This window comes from Erinaceus europaeus, chromosome 18 (genome assembly GCF_950295315.1).
Source record: "Erinaceus europaeus chromosome 18, mEriEur2.1, whole genome shotgun sequence".
Classification (NCBI taxonomy): domain Eukaryota; kingdom Metazoa; phylum Chordata; class Mammalia; order Eulipotyphla; family Erinaceidae; genus Erinaceus; species Erinaceus europaeus.
This window is the reverse complement of record NC_080179.1, coordinates 68,692,229-68,714,384: the sequence shown is the minus strand read 5'-3', so window position 1 is coordinate 68,714,384 and position 22,156 is coordinate 68,692,229. Positions and strand designations below refer to the sequence as shown.

Below are 22,156 nucleotides of genomic sequence, written 5' to 3'. Positions count from 1 at the left end.
GGGACCTCATGTTTTCAAGTCCAATGTTTTACCCACTGTGCCACCTTTTGGACCTCAACCCTTTTCTTTTTCAGTAAAATAGGCAAAAAAAAGCCCAGTAGCTGAGATACTTATTTTTGCCATTCTGGGGGGGGGGGATGATGATGATGATTAATGCTGAGACTGGATAAAAATATTTTGATACACTTCAAAAAGTTTAATCCATCAAAAAATAAAATAAAATAAAGACAGATTAGAACACCCCATGACTTCCAGCTGCAAAAGTAGCCATTTCACTAATCTTAACAAAAATCCTTGGCTGAGCTATGACATGGTGATGTGCAAATGTGAACTGCAGTTACGCAAATCTCAAAATTTGTACTGTGATCTTTAGAGAAATGGGGAAGCAGGCAGAATTACCCAGGCACAGCCAGGAGGACCACATGGAGCCTATCACACAACTACGGCACTGATAGGAAACAGTGGCCCAGCCACAGAGCACCGGCTCACCATGCATTCTGAATGATCTCTGCGTTAGTAATGAGGTTATGTGAGACTCAGGCCTGCTGATAAACTCCACACTAAAAGGACTTCAAAGGCTTTTATCTCAAAGACAACAGAGAGATTTGAATTTCTACCAGGTTAGTCACACAGTCTCTTAAAAATCTCATATTTTACAACTGCACAGTACTTCTAGAGGCCTTGAGTGAGACAAGTCTTTTTTTTTCCTCCAGGGTTTTCCCTGGGGCTCAGTGCCTGTCCAACCCCCCTGCAGGTGGGGTGCCTGGGTGGGGGTGGGGGCTGGAACCAGGATCCTTATGTGGTCCTTGTGCTTCGAGCTTGAGCCATGTACGCTGAGCTACTGCCCAGCCCCCAAGAAAAAAGGCTTTTTTTTTTTTTTTTTTTGCCTCCAGGGTTATTGCTGGGGTTGGTGCCTGCACCATGAATCCACTGCTCCTGGAGGCTAATTTTTTCCCTTTTGTTGCCCTTGTTGTTTTATCATTGTTGTGGTTATTATTGATGTCATTATTGTTGGATAGGACTGAGAGAAATGGAGAGAGGAGGGGAAGACAGAGGTGGGGAAAGACAGACACCTGCATACCTGCTTCACCACTGGTGAAGCGATGCCCCTCCCAAGTAGGGAGCTGGGGTCTCGAACCAGGATCCTTATACCAGTCCTTACGCTTTGCGCTATGTGCATTTAACCCACTGTGCTACTGCCCCACAGCTGACAAACGTCTTTCAAGGTGGAACTCAAGAGGCATTCAGGGAGTATCAGGATGAATGACAGAGTTCAATCAATCGCTGGAAAATATAAAGTATAAGTTTCATAACATTCAGGCAGGTGCCACGTACACACAGCAGCACCGGCACACGCAGCTCCATAACCGAAGATTAATATTCTAAGAGTCGATTCAAACCCAAAATGTAAATTTCCAGCACTATCTGGTCGTCAGTGACAGAAGTTGTATTTATACAAAGTGTGCATAACAAGCACGCACAATGGTGAAAGCGATGCCCGAGAGCAAGTCACCAGATGCCTGAGAAGCAATAAAAGGAAAGTAACGGGAGTTGGGTGGTAGCGCAGCGGGTTGAGCGCATGTGGTACAAAGCACAAGGTCCGGCGTAAGGATCCCGGTTCGAGCCCCGGCTCCCCAGCTGCAGGGAAGTCGCTTCACAGGCGGTGAAGCGACAGGTCTGCAGGTGTCTGTCTTTCTCTCCCCCTCTGTCTTCCCCTCCTCTCTCCATTTTTCTCTGTCCTATTCAACAACAATGACAACAATCATAACTACAATAATAACTACAACAATAAAAAAGAAAACAAGGGCGACAAAAGGAAATAAATATTGAAAAAAAAAAGGAAAATAACAGTAACACTACTCATTGCATCTAAGCATAAATGGGAAGCGGCACCTGCTGGCACATGTCCTGCTGGGTTCCTCACGGGTTTCAGCCCTTCACAACCTGCCATCCAGGTTCTGCTTTAAAATGGCGGCTAAATGTCCAGTTCCATGACCTTCTTTCTCTCAGGTCTCCGTCCATAGGATTCCTCTGCAGGCCAGGTCCCTACTAGGTATACTCTTTGCTCTATGAGGACCCCCGCCCTGGACTTCAGAGTTTTGGAAAATCCAATATTTTTGTATTTTCTCATGTAATTCTGGTCTCTTTTCTTCCAACCTGAATTTCTATTTTTCTCACTTTCCTTCTCCTCCTCCTGTTCCTTTCTTCAGCTTTGGCTTATGGTGATGCTGGGGCTTGAACTTGGGACTTGAGAACCTCAGGTCATGAAAATTTTTTGCAACAACCACTGTCCCATTTTCTCTTCTTTTGCACAGCCTAGTCCCACTTTCTGTTCTTGAAGGTCCTCTCTCTCAACTGTCTTCTTCATCCATCCTCTTCGGGCTGCTACTCTCTCCAGAGCTCTCCAGTCTAATTTCCCACAGCCTCCAGCAACACCTCACAATTCCATAACCTTCCTGTTTCTCTTCCTGTGTGGCCGTCTCAGGAAGGGTCCTCCTGAGATGCATAGCCTTCATTTTCTACCGGGGTCTTTAGAATTGCTTCAGACTTTTCTGCGCAGCCTGGGTGTTCTCTGGTTGGTTGTCTGCTATCTCTCCATTACTCATCAGGTCAGTTCAAGGACATTTACCCTTCCCCTCAACACAGAAGCGCCTCATTTTCTTTTCTTGTTTTATTTTGATCTCCAGTCTTCCTACTTTCTTTTTTTTTAAATTTATTTTACTTATTATTGAGTAGAGACAGAGAGAAATTGAGAGGTGGTGCAGTGGATAAAGCATCGAACTCTCAAGCACGAGGTCCTGAGTTCAATCCCCAGCAGTAGATGTACCAGAATGATGTCTGATTCTTTATCTCTCTCCTATCTTTCTCATGAATAAATAAATGAAATCTTTTTTTTTTTTAAACTTTTGGTTAAAGAACTGCTTGAAAATTCTAATGGAAGCATGCATCTCAGAAGTACAGCAACAGCTGAGATAGGCTAGCTTGGGCCTTCGTCTCCAGATACAGCAGGGTAGAATTCAAATGGCCAGATGAAACGACAGCAGCAACCAAGAGTATGCAAAGCACAGGTGCAAACTACGAAGGCAGACAGGATCTGAACAACAAACAGGACACTCACTCAGTGCATCAACTAGTGCTCTGAGAGTCCTGGGTCAGAGTTCCAGGTTGGCAGCTCTTCACTCCCAGCTTTAGCAGATAGCGACACACTCCCATCCTCCCCCCCCCCCACACACACACACACTCACACTCAATTCTAGCTTCTCTTGTTTCTGTCAGTACTAAGCATTGGCAAAGGCGGACAGCAGTTGACACTCCCAGGCATTCTGGGGAGAGAGGGGATTGGGACAGTCAGCTTCGAAAACTGTGAGGCAGGGGGGCTGGGTGGTGGCACACCTGGTTGAACGCACATGTTACAGTGTGCAAGGACCCAGGTTCGAGCCCCCGGTCCTCACCTGCAGAGGGAAAGCTTTATGAGTGGTGAAGTAGTGCTGCAGGTCTCGGTCTCTCTCTCTCTCCCTGTCACCCCCTTCCCTTTAAATTTCTGGCTGTATCTATCCAATTAAAAAATTAAGATAGGGAGTCGGGCTGTAGCGCAGCGGGTTAAGCGCAGGTGGCGCAAAGCATAAGGACCGGCATAAGGATCCCGGTTCGAGCCCCCAGCTCCCCACCTGCAGGGGAGTCGCTTCACAGGCGGTGAAGCAGGTCTGCAGGTGTCTGTCTTTCTCTCCTCCTCTCTGTCTTCCCCTCCTCTCTCCATTCTCTCTGTCCTATCCAACAATGACGACAACAACAATAATAACTACAACAATAACAAAAAAAACAAGGGCAACAAAAGGGAATAAATAAATAAAATAAATATTTAAAAAAAATTAAGATAATAAAAAAATTTTAAAAGAATACTGCAAGGCAGACTCTGAAATGTCAAGACCTACAGGCTACATGGCCCACAGCCCCGCTGTTGGGGCAGCACCAGCATCAATGCACACACATGCTTACCCAACCACAGCCAAGGATGCTCGCAGCATTCAAAACCTGGGAGCAAACCAACTGTCTCTCAAAGGAAGCAGTTCAGCAGTTCAGATACTTGAGCTACTAGGCATTTATGAGTAAGAATGACTGTCACCCACAAAACACTTATAGAATTTCACTTACAGAATGAGGGCAGGGGACTGGCAGATAGCTCACTGGGTAAAGCACCCACTTTATGCTGTGTGACAACCCAGGCTCTGGACTCCTGGCCACTACATGGAACCACCATGCAAACAGGAACTTTTATGAGCAGTGCTGTGGTGTCCTTTCTTGCTCCCTATCACCTTTTGTTGTTGTTGTTGTTATTATATGTGCAACACCTTTATTTAGTAAAAAGAAGAGGAAGAAACAGATTCTTATCTGTTAGGAGTGGTGGAACTGAGCAGGTGTGAAGCCCCAGCAAAGCCCTGATGGAAAAAAAAAAGAACTTGGGAAATAAATGATTGTACCCTGGATGATTCTACTTGTAGATACATGCTAGGCTGGATTCCTTGCCACTGCAATGAAACAAAGGGAGAAATAAAGCTATTCACATAATATATCACACACATATAAATATATGTATACATATGTGTGGGTTTCCCACAGCACATGAAAGTTAGGTCCACACTACACTATTTCCTGTTAAGTATGTAATGGCATGATGTCTAAAGTACACACCTTAGTTAAAAAAAAGTACTGGGAGTAGGGCGGTGGTGCAGCGGGTTAAGCACACATGGCGCAAAGCACAAGGACCGAAATAAGGATCCCGGTTTGAGTCCCTGGCTCCCTACCTGCAAGGGAGTCACTTCACAGGCAGTGAAGCAGGTCTACAGGTGTCTGTCTTTCTCCCCCCTCTCTGTCTTCCCCTCCTCTCTCCATTTCTCTGTCCTATCCAACAATGATGACATCAACAACAACAATAATAACTACAACAAGGGCAACAAAAGGGAAAATAGATAATTTTTTTTTAAAAAAGTACTTTATTGCTGCAAAGTGTTAAACATCATCTCACCTGTTAGAAAAAGTGGTGCCAATGGATTTGCTGGAGCAGAGTTGCCACCTACCTTCCACTTGTACAACGTGCAGCGTCTGTGAAATACACTGACAGCAAGACTGCCGAAGGACAGAACTCCCCGACTACTTTACGACTGTGCTCCCTGTGAGAGGCGGGGTAGCATGAGTAGGAAGCCTACTGGCCTTCCAGGGTTCTAGCATTTCACAGAAAGGACAGGCACCACTGCATGTTCACTTTGTGAAAATTCAAGGATCTGAGGACTTCCTTAGTGTGGTGCATAGGTTAAACTTCAATAAAAATTTACTATTAAAAAAAAAAAAGGAAGACATCTAAGACTTCTATTGAGTAATCAGACAAGCCAGGTCATCCAAAAACTCTAACATTACATAGCAACCAGAGGTTCTAGGTAATATACATCCAATACCTTTAATTTATTTAATTATTATTATTATTATTATTTTTGCCACCAGGGTTATTTCTGGAGCTAGGTGTCTGCATGATGAATCCATTCCTGGTGACTACTTCTCTCTCTCTCTCTTCTTTCTATTTTACTTTTGTATTAGATAGGACAGATATAAATTGAGAGCTGAGGGGGAATATGGAGAGGGAGAGAGAAAGAGAGACACCTGCAAACCTGCTTTACCAGTCTTGAAGCACCCCCCCCCCCTCAGCTGGTGGGGAGCAGGGGCTTGAACCCAGGTCCTTGCACATGGTAACTTGTGCTCTTAACCGGATAGATACACCACCATTCAGCTGGCCCCCCAACCAGTACTTTTTATAAACAGGTAGATGAATTCTCAAGAGAGTAACGGAAATCCCTGAATGTAACACTGGGTCATGTACTGGTTCCTCTCTGTGAGGCAGGCTGGAGTCTGGCTCCCAATGTATTGCAGGGAGCTGTGGCACAATGTTCTCTCTCTGCCTCTTTCTACCAGAAAATAAGGACTGGAGCAGTAAAGCCCCCGTGATAACATCAACAATATTTGAGGCCTGGGGGATCCTCTTGGGGTTTAGAGTTAGAATGGAAACCCCTGTAATGGTTATAAAGCTGAAGGGCTACCTCCCAGGTCTAAGACTGACTAGAAGAGGAAAAATATCCACCTCCAGATTGAATAAGAAGCCTGAGCTTTGCCTAGAAAGAGCTGACAATAAAGAAATCTTTCCCAGAAATCAGTAGGCATGGACTTGTTCTCTGCTGAGTGGGGATCCCGGATCCCATTTCTACTCCCTACTTATACCAGATAATAGGGATAGAAAGAAACATCTACTGGTCTGAGAGGTGGCGCAATGGATAAGGCTTTGGACTTTCAAGCACAAGGTTCCGAGTTCAGTTCCCAAAGCATGTGTACCAGAGTGATGTCTGGTTCTCTCTCTCTCTCTCTCTCCCCTCTCATTTCTCATGAATGAATAAAATCTTTAAGAAAAAAATAAAGATCTAGGGCCAGGCCCAGCTTTTTCTCCACTTTTCAGGAAAATACAGAGGAGCAGAGAAATAAACCAAATGAATGAATATGTTGCCCCCCCCCACCTCAAGATTGCTTCTGGTGTGGTTTTTATATAAGCATAATTGTGTATAAAGACTTCACCTCAGAGGGAGGCACCTGCACCTTGTAATTAAAAGGGAACATAAAATCCTTGTTAGCCTCAATGGATCAAGCCTTTAAAAAAAAAACAACCAAAAAACTGTAATGTTTGACTTGACACTTAATCCCATGGACTCATAGTAAGAACCCTTAAACAGCCCCTGTCAAGGAGTCTTTTAATCCTGTGGCACAGAGAGAGAAGTCAGGTAAAACCACACGGATCTGAGCATGTGACATTCAATGCTTGTTTCCCTACATAAGTTCCTTCAATTACTCCCTTACACAATATGATGTCAAGGTCCTTTTCCACTCTGGCTTGCAAAGCCAAGAAAAATTGCACCGATGTATACTGAATTGCCAGTCCCTGTTCCGGGTACCATATGCTGGTCTAGCTTTGCGGGCGGGTGAGAGATGACCAGGGACTCATGGCTGAGCTGGGAATGCAGTTCAGTCTTTATTGACGAGCAGGGATGCAGTTCAACCATCTAATCTCATCTAAATCTCTCTTCATTAGAAAGCTCTGTCTTTTATATCTCCTGAGGCGGAAGTGTCAGGAAGAGGAAGTACGTAGGATAGGGGGGTGGGGAGAAGGAAAATAGAGCAGGAACCAGTGGGGATTCAACCAATGAAAACAATGATTCTGTAAATAGACCACAACGTCAAGCAATGCAACAGAAGGGGTCTTAGAAGCATACCAACATTTCCCCCTCTTTTTAACTAGTGGCTATAGTATCAGGAGTGTGGGGTGAACAGAAACCTCAATCGTACAGGCATTTTCAAAACAACTGGCACAAGACATGGAGAAACAAGTAAGAGAGCAGCAAGAACCAGTGTGATGCCAAAGGGAGGCCTGAAGGGGCGTTTCCTGCCTCAAAGGGCAGTTCCTAGCAGGCGAAAGAGCATTTCCTGCCTCTGTGGGGATCTCTTGCCTCTGGGGGCGTTTTATGCCTCACAGGGCATTTCCTGCCTCTGTGGGCAGGACCTAGTAAGGAGGGGGGGGGGTCCTACCTCTGGGGACAGGGCCTGCAGGCGAGGGGACGTTGCCTATAGAGTCCCAAGGCTGCTGGCTGCAAAGTCCATGGACTGCTGCAGTCAGTCTTTGAGAAACCCAGCAGCATAAAGGGAAACTGCTGTAAAGTTGTGTAAAGTGTCCAAGAGGAGTACCAGTAAGTCTGATAGAAGTGTCAGTCCAAAGCAGATGACCAGGGATGAAATGCCAGGGGATGAAAGGCTGCATGTCTGCCTCGATGAGGAAGGTCAACCACTGTAATTCCACTTTTCTGTAGATAGTGAGCTTTGGAGTCTGTGAATCAGTTTCTTCAGGTCGTGCGAGGTCATATCATTGGTTTTGAGAGGTGTGTTGTAGTCATGCCATTTTGTGGGCGATGTCAGAGAACAGGGGTCCAAATGGATTTCCGGGGATTTCATTTGAGCGGAAGCGTTTTCATGTGAAGACTTGACAGCTGTAATTCATTTACTTGTCAAACAAAACTTGTAGCAGATTAGAAGTTTACTATAACTGATAACTCCATTATAATTGGAAGTCCTTTCTAGTATGATTTTAAGGATGTTTAAATAGTTTAAACTCAATAAAATGTGGAAAGGTAAACAGAAGAACAATGGTTAGAAGTCTCAAGCATGAGAATCATTAGCATAATCATTGCACTATCTACCCCACCCATAACTCATACAGTTTTCAGGATTAAACATTTCAGATTTATACAAAGATGTAAAAAAAAAAAAGAGAGGAAAAAACAGTTTTTTGGATTGTTTCTGGATGTCTCTAGAAATCATGGCTGTGTCCAGCATTTTTTTTAAGTCAATGTCATACAAAAATTCAGTCATTCAAATCACTCTCTTACGAAACACAACTGAAAGCAGACAGCAAACTTAAGATATTCAGAGAGAACAACGAGGGGGGACTTGAGAGAAAAGCGGTAGGTAGTTTTTGTTTCTTTCACCTTGAACCAGATTATCCAGATCTCACCATGTAGCATCATGAGACCCCGGAGGGTGTCCTAGTCCAAAAAGCTCCTCGAAATTCCATTTAGGGTGCTTCTGATGGTTCCTGCTGGATTGCTGCAGGCACCCATTTTTAAAAACGTCTTCCCATTGAAGAAAGAGTCGAATCAGGAGGGTAGAACTAACCATGTGCCTCCATTCTTGGGGACTGCCAGGGTACTGGAGAATGCTCTTCAAGTTAGAGTAGTCCTTCTCCGCGGGAAACATGCGAGAAGAAGTCCAGAAGGTCCAAGGAGAAATCTCTGCGCATCTCCCAAGCTATACGATCACAGTCATAAGAAACCAAAGTGTGTCTCAGAGCAAAATGTAGTCCTTCTCCTCGGAAACATGGGAGAGGGAGTCCAGAAAGTCCAAGGAGAAATCTCAGTGCATCTCCCAAGCTCTACGATCACGGTCATAAGGAACCAAAGTTCCCGGTCAGGGAACCAAAGTGTGGCCCAGAGCAAAATGTTCCAGAGACAGAGAAATTGTCTCATGACGAAAGAGTAGAGGCTTTGGGAAACCTCTTCATAAGTAGAAAGGCAACCCATGGCGGATGGGTAGCCAAGTTTACTTATCTGGGGGATGGGTTAGGTCCCACGTTGGTTGGGCGCCATATGCCAGTCCCAGTTTGGGGTGCCAGTTGCCAGGCTAGCTTCACAGGTGGGAGACAGACGACCAGGGACTCATGGCTGAGCTGGGAACGCAGTTCAATCTTTATTGATGAGTGGGGTGCAGCTCAACAATCTAATCTCATCTCTTCATTAGAAAGCCCTGTCTTTTATATCTCCTGAGGCGGAAGTGTCAGGAAGAGGAAGTACGTAGGATAGGGGGTGGGGAGAAAGAAAACAGCACTCAAACCAGTGGGGATTAAACCAATGAAAACAATGATTATATAAATAGACCACAACGTCAAGCAATGCAACAGAAGGGGTCTTAGAAGCAGAATTTAGAAGCACACCAACACTGAGTAGTTGAGGAGGTTGAGGTTACTGCAATGACAATGCTCAGGGAGCAAAGACTAAATGAAAGAGGCACTGAAGCAGCAATGGAAAGTTAGCTTTTGGGGAGTTGGCGGTAGTGCAGCAGGTTAAGCGCACGTGGCGCAAAACGCAAGGACCAGATCCCCGTTTAAGCCCCTGGCTCCCCACCTGCAGGGGAGTCACTTCACAAGTAGTGAAGCAGGTCTGCAGGTGTCTGTCTTTCTCTCTCCCCTCTCTGTCTTCCCCTACTATCTCCATTTCTCTCTGTTTCATCCAACAACAATGACATCAATAACAACAACAATAATAACTACAAAAATAAAAAACAAGGGCAACAAAAAGGGAATAAATAATAATAATAATAAAGAAAAACTAGCTTTCAGTGCATTTCGAACCCTCATTTCTAGGGGAGGTACGGTGCTATGAATTTGTAAGTGCCAGAGGTATTGTGGCAGAGGAGGAAGTACTTACATTACACACACACACTGAAAGGACATGTAATAGAAACCTCGAATTAGCAAGCAGTGGTGAGTTCTAGTTAGGGCAAAACTTTCTCCAGGCTTATTTGACCAAAAAAAAAAAAAGTGATTTTAATAAGTCCAGTGCATGTCTAAGCACAATGACCCCCAATTTCTAAGACAGATGGAGCATTTATGCACTCATATGGTTCAACGACTGAGCTAGCTTTTGCTGAAATTTTGGCTACCCTCTAGGCAATTTGGGATGTGGATTTATCCCACAGATACTTGATGAAATACTCACACAGAACGTCTAATTAATCTCATCCAACTCTGATAGTTAAAACGTAGCTGAGAATGTCACAAAATACAAAGACTGGGAAGCCATGCAAAGCCAGGGAGATTTTTCCTTAGTAGCTTCTGAGTTGTCCCTTCTGACCTTGATGTCCTTCAAGTAAATGTAAAATACACTACTCGAGGGTCCGGCAGCAGTTTCCAGAAGTTGGACACACCATACTTTATTTTTATTTCTTCTGTTGATGTTGGGGCTTCCATGTTTTAAGTTTTTTTTTTTTATTTTTATTTTTTTAAGAAAGCAGACATTAACAAAACCGTAGGATAGGAGGGGTACAATTCCACACAATTTCCACCACCCGATCTCCATATCCCATCCCCTCCCCTGATAGCTTTCCCATTCTCTATCCCTCTGGGAGTATGGACCCAGGGTCGTTGTGGTGTTTTTTTGTTTTTTGTTTTTTTTTTAATGGGTGGGGGGAGAACACAGCCCTGAGACTTCCTCCAGTGTGTTTTGGAGGCCAGGCTCGAACTTGGATGTTTTATTTTATTTTATTTTACTAGAATACTGCTCAGCTCTGGTTTCTGGTGGTGCTGAGGATTGAATCTGGGACATTGAAGCCTCAGACATGAGGGTCGTTTGCATAACCATGATGCTATTTCTCAGCCCAGTATTTGTACATGGAGAGGACAGATTCTGACTTCAAAAGAAAAGCACCTGGGGGAGTCGGGCTGTAGCACAGCGGGTTAAGTGCACGTGGCGCAAAGCACAAGGACCTGTGTAAGGATCCCGGTTCGAGCCCCCGGCTCCCCACCTGCAGGGCAGCCATTTCACTATAGGTGAAGCAGGTTTGCAGGTGTCTGTCTTTCTCTCCCCCTCTCTGTCTTCCCCTCCTCTCTCCATTTCTCTCTGTCCTATCCTACAATAACGACAACAATAACACAACAAGGGCAACAAAAGGGAATAAATAAATAATTTTTAAAAATCTAAAAAAAAAAAGTAAAGAAAAGAACCTGGAAGCAAGTTCCTCTCTTCCTGAGAGGAATTCAAGGTGAATCTGTTTCTTCTGTGACAAGGCTATACTAATGCACCTTAGGATTGACGGAACCCCTGGAAATTTAGCTCACAGCCCAAGAGAGCAGCAGTCCACGCTCCCTCTTTCTCTGCACCACCTCTGCCCTGACCATACTGACAGCCTTGGTCTCACACTTCTTGTTTAAGTCTCTCGGCCCAGTGGCAACAGCAAAACCTAATCTACCTGTTATGCCCCAGCAGGAAGTAGCCCAAAGGTTAGTGAGCACACATAAGCAAGTGATTCTGGTTTTTGTTCAGAGTCAACAGTTCACAGCTTTTGTTTTTAAACATTCTGCTGCATATTTAAATCATCCAGAGGCTCAGTGGCACTCTACACAATTTAATATACATCCCTGGGAAGGGAGTCAGACATCGATGTTTCGAGGTTCCATCTGTGATTTCGACATGCTGCCAAGTTAGAAAAGGTGCGGTGTAACCAGGTCCTCTGGCAGCCCGTGCAGAGGTAATATCAGAAAACACTGGTTTATTCAGAATCAAGCCCAGGACTGGGGAGAGCAATGAGGATGAGGACAGGCTTGCCTGTGGTTACCCAGATGGCTGGTGATCGAGCTTACAGCTGAGCCAGTCCTTCAAGTCTCTGTGGCTTTTTTTTTTTTTTCCTTTTCCCTGTGCTCTTTTGGAACCACATTACTTAAGTAAACAAGAAGAACGATTCACTTTCTGTTCCTGGGGATGGGAGCTTCCAAGGCTTATAACCCTGACTGCTGACTGAAATCATCTTGGATATTTAAACACACAGATGCCGGGCCCTAAGCTCAGAGATACTCTGTTGGATAGTATGCCAGCTCCCCCTGGCTTCTGCTTAACCATATGCCTATATAGGGATAGATTTAATCCCATTCAAAGCTTTGGTCTGTTTACATAAATCACTTTTACATTTACATAAAGCACCACACTCCCTCCAGGGCATTGGTTCAATCCCCACTGTTTCATGATATGTTTTTGCTCCACCCCCTCTCCTTGTCACACCCTGATCCTCTTCTTGTCACACTCTGATTGTCACCAGTCATTTTTCTCTCCACCCTCTCTATATCACATCCTGTTTCCACCCTACTTGGAGAGTATAAAAACAGCTGCTCTTCTGATTAAAGACACTTGGAAATTGCTTTCCGGCTCCGAGAGTTCCAGAGTGTATCTCCTGCGAAGTTAGTGCGGCACGAGTTCCTGATCCCTCTCCCACGCAGCAGCCTAGATCGGCTCCAGTTGAGTTCTCTCCAACCCAGAGAGCACTAGCTCGGGAAGAAGTACCCTCAGGCTATACCGGCAATGCTCAGTCTACCTCACTGGAAGGCTCTTCAGCAATGCAGATGCTTAGGGCTTGGCAGTGGTATACCCTTTAGAAGGACACATGTTACAATGTTCAAGGATCCAGGTTCAAGATCCCAGTCCCCACCTACAGGAAGGAAGTTTCTTAAGCAGTGAAATAGTGCTGTGGTTGGCTCTCTCCACACCCACTCCTGCTCAATAAATCTCTTGTCTTTATGCAAAAAATAAACAAGCAAGTAAAATATTACAAATTCTTTTAAAAGCTTTAAAAAGAGATGGAGATTCTCAGGTCCTAGGGCAGACCCATGGAACCTGAGATTCAGGCTGAGGGGAGGAAGCAGGGAGACACCCACTTTAGTAAGGGCTTCTGGGAGTGATGAGCTTGCTTCAACATGAAAACCACTGGTTCCAGGGGTTTTATTTTGGAAAGATCAAGGGACTGAGTAGTGGCAGGGCACACACATCATGCTGGGCAAGGGCCTGGGTTCAAGCCCCTGGTCCCTACCTTCAAGTGTGTGTGTGTGTGTGTGTGTGTGTGTGTGTGTGTGTGTGTGTGTGTGGTGGGGTGGGTGGAGGAATCTTCACAAGTGGTGAAGAGGTGTTGCAGGTCTCTCTCTCTCTCTCTCTCTCTCTTTCCTTCCCTCCAGGGTTATCCCTGGGGCTTGATGCTGGCACTACAAATCCACTGCTCCTGCAGCCATTTTTTTTTTTGATAGGACCGAGAGACATTGAGAGAGGAGCAGGGTGAGACAGAGAGAACAGACACCTGCAGACCTGATTCACTGCTTGTGAAGCAACCCCCTTGCAGGTGAGGAGCTGGGGGCTCGAACTGGGATCCTTTCTGGGGATCCTTCTACTTCTTACTATGTGTGCTTAACCCGGTGCACCACCGCCTGAACCCCTTTTGCAGGTCCTCCCCCCCGCCTTCTTCCCTTTTTTATACTTATTTATTTTCCCTTTTGTTGTCCTTGTTGTTGTAGTTAATATTGCTGTTGTTGTTGATGTCGTCGTTGTTGGATAGGACAGAGAGAAATGGAGAGAGGAGGGGAAGACAGAGAGGGGGAGAGAAAGACAGACACCTGCAGACCTGCTTCACCGCCTGTGAAGCGACTCCCTCTGCAGGTGGGGAGCCGGGGGCGCAAACCGGGATCCTTACGCCGGTCCTTGCACTTTGTGCCACGTGCGCTTAACCTGCTGCGCTACCGCCCAACCCTCCTTCCCTCTTCGATCCTCTCTGGCTTTATCCGACGTAAACAAAACAAATAAATGAAATCTTGATCAGAACAGAAAGATCAACAGGTGCTTCTTCTGAGCAGCCTGGGCACCGATGTGTTGGTCACACAGAACTGACTTCAGAAGCACACCCCAGTCTCCTAACTGCAGCTCCACTCCATCACTCATTAAGCTTTCCCCCTGCAGGTGGGGACCAAGGGCTTGAACCTGGGTCCTTGCAATCTAAACCATTCCCATTCCTTGCATCCATCCATTTTCATTCACTAGAATAAAAATAAGAATATGAAACAATATCCCTGGAATCTTAAAATTTTGTAAACTAATCTTAAGTGAATTAATATTTTCAATGAGACTGTTTATTCTCTGATCATCTCCAAAGGCAAAATGTGTGTACAGACAATTCCCTCTCAGAATGTGTAATTCATACAGTGGTTAAAAAAAAAAAAGAAATATAAGGGGGAGCCGGGTGGTAGCGCAGCAGGTGAAGTGCACATGACGCAAAGCGCACGGACTGGCATCAGGTTCCCGGTTCGAGCCCCTGGCTCCCCACCTGCAGAGGGAGTCGCTTCACAGGCAGTGAAGCAGGTTAGCAGGTGTCTGTCTTTCTCTCCTCCTCTCTGTCGTCCCCTCCTCTCTCCATTTCTCTCTGTCCTATCCAACAACTATGACAGCAATAACAGCAGCAATATTAACTACAACAACAAGGGCAACAAAAGGGAAAAATAAAATAAAATAAGAAATAAGAAATATGAATATGAAGACTTCTTCTTCATTCTGAAATAGGTCTTTGGGCCAAACTTCCATGCTTCAATTGGGCATCCATCTACATCCTTCAAAGAGAACTTAATAGCATAACCAGGGTTTTCATTTGTACAGTGATGCTGTTCAGAATTCTAGCTTTCATCTAATCTTAGAACAGAAGCCTCCGGCAATGTAGCCAGTAAGTAAAATCCTTATATGAACACGGATTCATACTTTACATAAAGGAAGTTACTATGCCATGACCAATGCTAGCAAGCAGTCTCTTGTTGTTTTCTTGTCCTACATTTGGCTGGATTGGGGGGGCTGAGGGGGTGGGGTGGGGTGGGCAGGAAGTATAGCTGACTTCCTGGGGGAAATGTGAGGACGCTTTATAAAATAAAGGCCAGCCCGATGGACCAGTCTTTGTGTCTGAGAATCTTTGATGATGAATGAATTTGTGTGGTGGTTGAGAAGGCAATCTTGTCTCTGCTGCACCAAAGTCACTCAAGCAGCTGTGGGGGACCCGACCTGCCCCCTGCCCATTTACCTCGAGGACAGTAGATGTCTGGAGCCCAACGGTTGCACTCATAATTGTCTGCTGCCTTCTCACAAGTGAAACACTTAAATCCACCAGGATATGGTGTGGCTGCAAAAAAAAAAAAAAAAAGAAGAAGAAGACGATAGATAGAGACACTTAATTCTTTAGATTGAACACACACTCCTGCCTGGTGAAGCTAGGACATTTTCATTTTTCAAAAGGGAGCCTCAAAACAGCCTTCCAGTTTCTGTAACACAAAACAAAACACGCAACTCATACAAGACTTAGCAGTCTCACTCTCTCACTCTAGGGTCTTTATTTCTGAGAACTGAAAGCATGCACATCCTCACAAAATTCTGCATGCAAATGTTCACTGCATCCTTATTTGTAAGGGCCAAAAGACAATTAGACAAACTGGTTAAACAAGCTCCATTCCAGTGTTGGACAGTGGTGCACCCAGTTGAGTGCACATGTCACTGTGTGCAAGGACCTGGGTTCAAGTTCCCAGTCTCCCCTGCAAAAGGAAAGCTTCACTAGATGAAGCAGTGATGCAGACGTTTCTCTCCCCACCCCCTCTCAATTTCTCTCTCATATCAAATCAATTCAAAGATTCACATACTGGGCCCCAGCCATAACCCTGGTGGCAGAAAACAAGACTTCATTCCATACTATGATGAACCAGTCAGCAGTAACGATGAACTACTTATATGTTTAACAATTCGGATGATTTTCCAGGGAATTACACTGAGTGAAAAGAGTCAGCCCCAGAAAGGTTAGGTACTTCCTAAATGATTCCATTATGTGAAATTTTTTATTGAAGGGCAGGGGCAGATAGCTTAATGGTTATTAATGGTTATGCAAAGAGGCTCTCGTGCCTGAGGCTCCAAAGTCCCTGCACCACCATAAGCCAGTATATATATATATATATATATATATATATTTTATTAGCAATGGAGAAAAGATTTTGGTTGCAGGAGGTCAGAGATGGGAATGGTGGGGGGAGTGGTTAGAGAGATTAGGGGAGCATGGAAGGTGGTCAAACAGGAGGGATCTTATGCTATTGAAACTGCTCAGTGTCTTGATTTGATGGGTGTATACACAAACCTACACCATGTGAGAGAATCTCTAGAGTAAGTGTACACACACACGCACACACACACACACACACACACACACGAACACATGTGAAGCAGGGGGAGGTGTGAATATGACAGATGGGTTGACAGTTTCAGTGTCAACACCCTAGTTGTGATATGAATCTTTATATCATTTATGATAAATATAATGAATCTATAATTTCTAGGGTGAAAAATTCTTTTCCTTCTTCTTCTCCCTCTTCTTTCTTCTTCTCCTTCTTTCTTCTTCCTCTTCTTCCTACTCCTCCCCCTCTTCCTCCTCCTCTTCTTCTCCTTCTCCTTCTCTTTCTCCTTCTCCTCCTTCTTCTACTTCTTTTTCATCCAAGGTTATTATTTGAGCTTGGTATCTGCACTACAAATCCACTGTTACTGGAGGTCATTTTTTCCATTTTATTGGATAGGGCAGAAGGAGAGGCGAGCAGACACAGAGGAGAGAGAGAGACAGACACCTGCAGACCTGCTTCACCACTTGTGAAGCGACTCCCCCCTGCAGGTGGGGAGCCGGGGGCTCAAACTGGGATCCTCCCACAGGTCCTTGTTCGCACTCAACCTGCTGTGGCACTACCCGGCCTTCTGGGGTGAAAAATTCATTTAAAAAAAAGGTACCTGGTCAGTTTAGGAAGTGGCTCACTGGTAGAGCACAGGACTTGCAAGCATGAGCTTCTTGGGTTTGATACCCAGCACTGCGTATGTCAGAGTGATGTTCTGGTCTTCCCTGTCTTTCTCATAAATTAAGCAACTTCAGAATAAAAGGGCACTCTGGATTTTTAAAATTCTTTTTATTTATTGGATAGAGACATCCAGAAATTGAGAGGGAAGAGGAAGATTAATGGAGAGACACCTGCAGCTCTGCTTCACCACTCACAAAGTTTTTCCCTTGCAGGTGGGGACCAGGGACTTGAACCCGGGTCCTTGCACACTCTAATATGTGCACTTAGCCAGGTGTGCCACCACCTGGCCCTTACACTCTGGATGTTTAAGGATTTACTTCTGTCACCTTATGTAGACATGTCAACATGAAAATACAATAAGCTTACAAATTTCCTGATGTTTGGCCATTTTTTTTTTAATCTCCCAGAGTGGCAGCTTCTTTGGCTTACTTGAGGGTCCTTCTCTGGTTGGAGCTGAAGCTGTTAGCAAGTTCCTGGGGGAGGGGACTGGAAGATGACTCAGCCAGGAGAGTTATATGTTCAAGGACCCTGGTTTGAACTCTGGGTCATCACGTGGGAGTACCTCCAGGGGGGAAGTTTCACGAGAGGTGGAGGGGGCTTCAGGTATCTCTCTTTCTCTGTCTCTCTCATATTCTCTCTGTACCAAGAAGGGAAAAAAATTAAAAGTCTGGACCTGTGGAGTTGTGCAGGTGCTGAGCCCCAGCAATATCCTCGGTGGCAAAGGTCTCACTAGGGATGGTCGGTGTCAGGTAGGAATCATCGCTGCTAAAATACATGAGGTCCCTGAAGGGTGGTGAGCTTACATGTCTGTGAGGCGCCACGAGTCGGGTGGATGTGGCTTATAGCACTTAGGTTCCTGACCCCAAAAGAGGGCTCCCTTCTTTCTCTCCCTGCTTGGCTCCAACCATGAGTTGCCAGCTTTGCTTCTTAAGAGTTCTGCCTTTAAAGGGGCCAGCAGTGTTGCACATGTTAGCCTGCATAAGGACCTAGGTTTACGCCCTGGTCCCCAGCTTGAGGCGGAAAGCTTCACAAGCAGCAAAGAAAGTCTGCAGGTGTCTCTTTCTCCCTCTTTACCTCTCCTTCCCTCTTGATTTCTCTCTGTTCTATCAAATCAAAAGGTGGCAGGAAATAAATGGCTGCCTGGAATGGTGGGTTCAGCATGTAGACACTCAGCCTGAGCAATAATAACAAAAATACTTGGGGGGTCGGGCGATAGCGCAGGAGGGTTAAGCACACATGGTGCAAAGCGCAAGGACCAACTAAGGATCCCAGTTTGAGCCCCCAGCTCCCCACCTGCAGGGGGGTCGCCTCACAGGCGATGAAGCAGGTCTGCAAGTGTCTATCTTTCTCTCCTCACCTCTGTCTTCCCCTCCTCTCTCCGTCTCTCTCTGTCCTATCCAACAACAACAATAATAATAACCACAACAACGATAAAACAACCAGGGCAACAAAAGGGAAAAACTATCCTCCAGGAGCAGTGGATTTGTGGTACAGGCATCGAGCCCCAGAAATAACCCTGGAAGCAAACACATACACACACTAATAATAATAATAAAACAACTTCTATGTTTCATAAATAAAGTGTGTTTGCTAAGTTGCAGGAGGTATCATGATTCCATCTTGACTCCTCTGGACAGATGACCTCACTAAATGTGTTCCAAGGTCTCACCTCCTCATAGCCCTACTGCCCCACTAGGGAAAGACAGAAACAGGCTGGGGGTATGGATCGACCTGCCAATACCCATGTCCAGCAAAGAAGCAACTACAGAAGCCAGATCTTCCACCTTTTGAACCCCAAAAAGAATTTTGGGTTGATATTCACCAGCAGGGTGGGGGGAATGATAAGGGAAGATGACCAGTGGGCTCTGAACTCCAACTCCACCAGGACCCAGAGAGAGAAGAGGAAAAAGGCAGGGACACCAGGTTCCAGATGCCAGCATGATGCCAACCAGACTTCCCTGGATAGACAGACCTCAACAATGTGTCCTGGAGCTCCGATTCCCCAGAACCCCGCCCCACTAGGGAAAGAGAGAGCCAGACTGGGAGTATGGATGGACCTGTCAATGCTCATGTTCAGCAGGGAAGCAGTTACAGAAGCCAGACCTTCCACCTTCTGCATCCCACAATGACCCTGGGTCCATGCTCCCAGAGGGATAGAGAATGGGAAAGCTATCAGGGGAGGGGATGGGATACGGAGTTCTGGTGGTGGGAATTGTGTGGAGTTGTACCCCTCTTATCCTATGGTTTGGTCAGTGTTTCCTTTTTATAAATATAATATAATATAATACAATACAATACAATACAATATAATATAATATAATATGACCAAAAAAGAAGAAGAAGAAGAAGAAGAAGAAGAAGAAGAAGAAGAAGAAGAAGAAGAAGAAGAAGAAGTAGTAACAGGTATAAGTGTGACTTGGAAACGAGGAGAAGATGGGACCATGGAAACAAATGGGCAGATCTATACAAATATAGACTGATATCTGTAGAAATAACAGTTCACCCATATCTGCAACCTTGGGGGACCTGCTGTAGCTTCCAGTGAAGGGTTTGGGGGTTCAGACTCTGATGGTGGGAACGGTGCAGAATTATACCCCTGTGATCATATAATTTTGTAAATCAATATGACATTACTACTACTAATAATAAAATAAAGCATGCGTGTGTATGTGTGCATGCGTGTGTGTGTGTTTAATTTGTAAAATCATCTGGTCTCTTTGTAAATCGCAAGCACTTAAACACTTCATCTTCAGGTACCAACTGTTCTCCCTCACAGATGGCTGAGAGCTTGCACACCCTGCTGGCAGGAATAATTATCTCAGGGTAAATCACTTTGCCCACATGGAACCAATTAAGCATGTTAACAAAAATCAATAAAGGAGGAGGCAGCACCTTAAGGCCAGAAAGTTGGCTCAGATATCACTTGCATTTGCACCTACGCTGGCTGCCTATCCTTGTACTCACGACAATTCACAGAGCTGACTCTGACAACATTCAATAACCTCATAATCAAGTCATAAACAGTCTAAAAAAATAGGTCACTGGATCTGTTTGTTTTTTCTCCAGGGCTCTGGAATGGTGGTGTCAGGAACAGAACCTGGGAGCTGAGCCTCAGGCATGAAAGCTGTTTGCATAACCACTGTGTTGTCTCCTCAGCCCAATACCTAGTTCTTATTTCTCTCATCCCCATCTCCCTACCCACCCTTCCCCTTCTCCCTTGCTTGTCTTTTCTTTGCAAGCAGGGTTCTTACTGGGGTTCGGTGCCTGTATTCCTCCACTGTTCCCAATGGTCATCTTTTTTCTTTCTGTTTTCGAGAGAGGGTGAGAGGCAGAGATAGATACGGAGAGATAGAGAGAAGGAGCGGTGTCTGCAGCATGGCTCCACCACTTGCGAAGCGTCTTCCCTGCAGCTGGGGATCTGGAACCTGAACGCCGGGCTGTGTGCAAATCGATGTTTGCTCTACCCATTGAGTCACCACTGGTAACTCGATCTTCTTACAGGCCCTTTTGAGAGTTCTGTGTTTCTCCAAGCAGTTGGTGACTCAAATTTATTAACAGAGTGATACCGAGCCCATGAATTCTCTTTGAAAGCAAGGGATGGAAAGCAGCCTAGATGGAAACATTCAACCACTTCATCAACAATGAGAAAATTTCACTATCGGTAAAAAAAATAAATAATGCTTTTCATAGAATACAAGCATAATAAAGCACAAGTGAGCTATTTTATAAACAAACATATAATAAATAAAAGTAAATCAGTTTCATTTTATAATAAATTAAAAATGTGTTTATTCTACAATAAATAAAAAAGTAATTAAATTTTTTAAAAAAATATTTATTCCCTTTTGTTGTCCTTGTTGTATTATTGTTGTTACTGATCTTGTCATTGTTGGATAGGACAGAGAGAAATGGAGAGGAGGGGCAGACAGAGAAGGGAAGAGAAAGACACCTGCAGACCTGCTTCACCTCCTGTGAAGAGACTTCCCTGCAGGTGGGGAGCCGGGGGCTCGAACTGGGATCCTTCCGCTTTGTGCCACGTGCGCTTAAACTGCTGCGCTACCGCCCGACTCCCGAAAAAGCAATTTTTTTTTCTTTTTTTTTTTTTTCCTCCTCCAGGGTTATTGCTGGGCTCGGTGCCTGCACCATGAATCCACCGCTCCTGGAGGCCATTTTTTTCCCCCTTTTGTTGCCCTTGTTGTAACTTCGTTGTGGTTATTATTGCCCTTGTTGACGCAATTCGTTGTTGGATAGGACAGAGAGAAATGGAGAGAGGAGGGGAAGACAGAGAAGGGGAGAGAAAGATAGACACCTGCAGACCTGCTTCACCGCCTGTGAAGCGACTCCCCTGCAGGTGGGGAGCCGGGGGCTCGAACCGGGATCCTTACGCCGGTCCCTGCGCTTTGCACCACATGCGCTTAACCCACTGCGCCACCACCCGACCCCCGAAAAAGCAATTTTTATATCTCATACAACCCTCCACCTAGACAGTGCATCCCACCCCCACCTCACCAGAGCACTGCTCAGCTCTGACCTTTTGTGGTGCCAAGGACTGAACTTTCCCAACCCTGATAGGTAGTTGACTTTTGTATTAGAAGATCCCATTTCGGTAAGTATAGGCCTGAGGAACTTAGGAAAAACAGTTTCTCAAATTCCAAAGCCACTCAATAGCCTTAAAGAACACTTACTTTTTGAAACAAATACTGTTATCAGAGAATAACATAACAAGATATTTTAGAAAGTTGTCCTGCATTTAAAAGTTTTAATGCCAACTTCTATTTATAAATAAGTCTACAAGATAGAGCTTCTCATGAAGTAGAGTTAGGGAGAATGGGGAAAACATGCAAATAATTTGTTAAAGAACAGTATTCCTTTAAAAAAAAAGAAAAAATTTTTCACCTAAGTTTATGACTGCAAGCTAGTCACAGTAATTCAGCTTGATTGATTAATGGACAAGCGTTTTATCTGCCCATTTTATCTGCCCATCACTGAAACCACTAAAACTTTTAGCTGGAATGTTGTATTAGTTATTCCTGGATACTTTCCTATCAAAGAGATAAATTAAGAACCATGGATAAAGATTGATGGTTCAGCCACCAAAAGAACACACATATGGAGGACCTATCACTGTTA

At 44.9% G+C, this 22,156-nt stretch overlaps 1 protein-coding gene across 1 annotated transcript in view; it reads right to left on the bottom strand.

Moving 5' to 3' along the window:
- The window catches only part of LYPD6 (LY6/PLAUR domain containing 6), a 130,325-nt gene that overhangs the window by 10,750 nt on the left and 97,419 nt on the right, over positions 1-22,156 (bottom strand). The window contains exon 3 of the mRNA XM_007522237.3: positions 15,229-15,327. Within this exon, the coding sequence (XP_007522299.1) occupies positions 15,229-15,327 (99 nt within the window). The remainder of the gene's footprint in view (positions 1-15,228; positions 15,328-22,156) is intronic.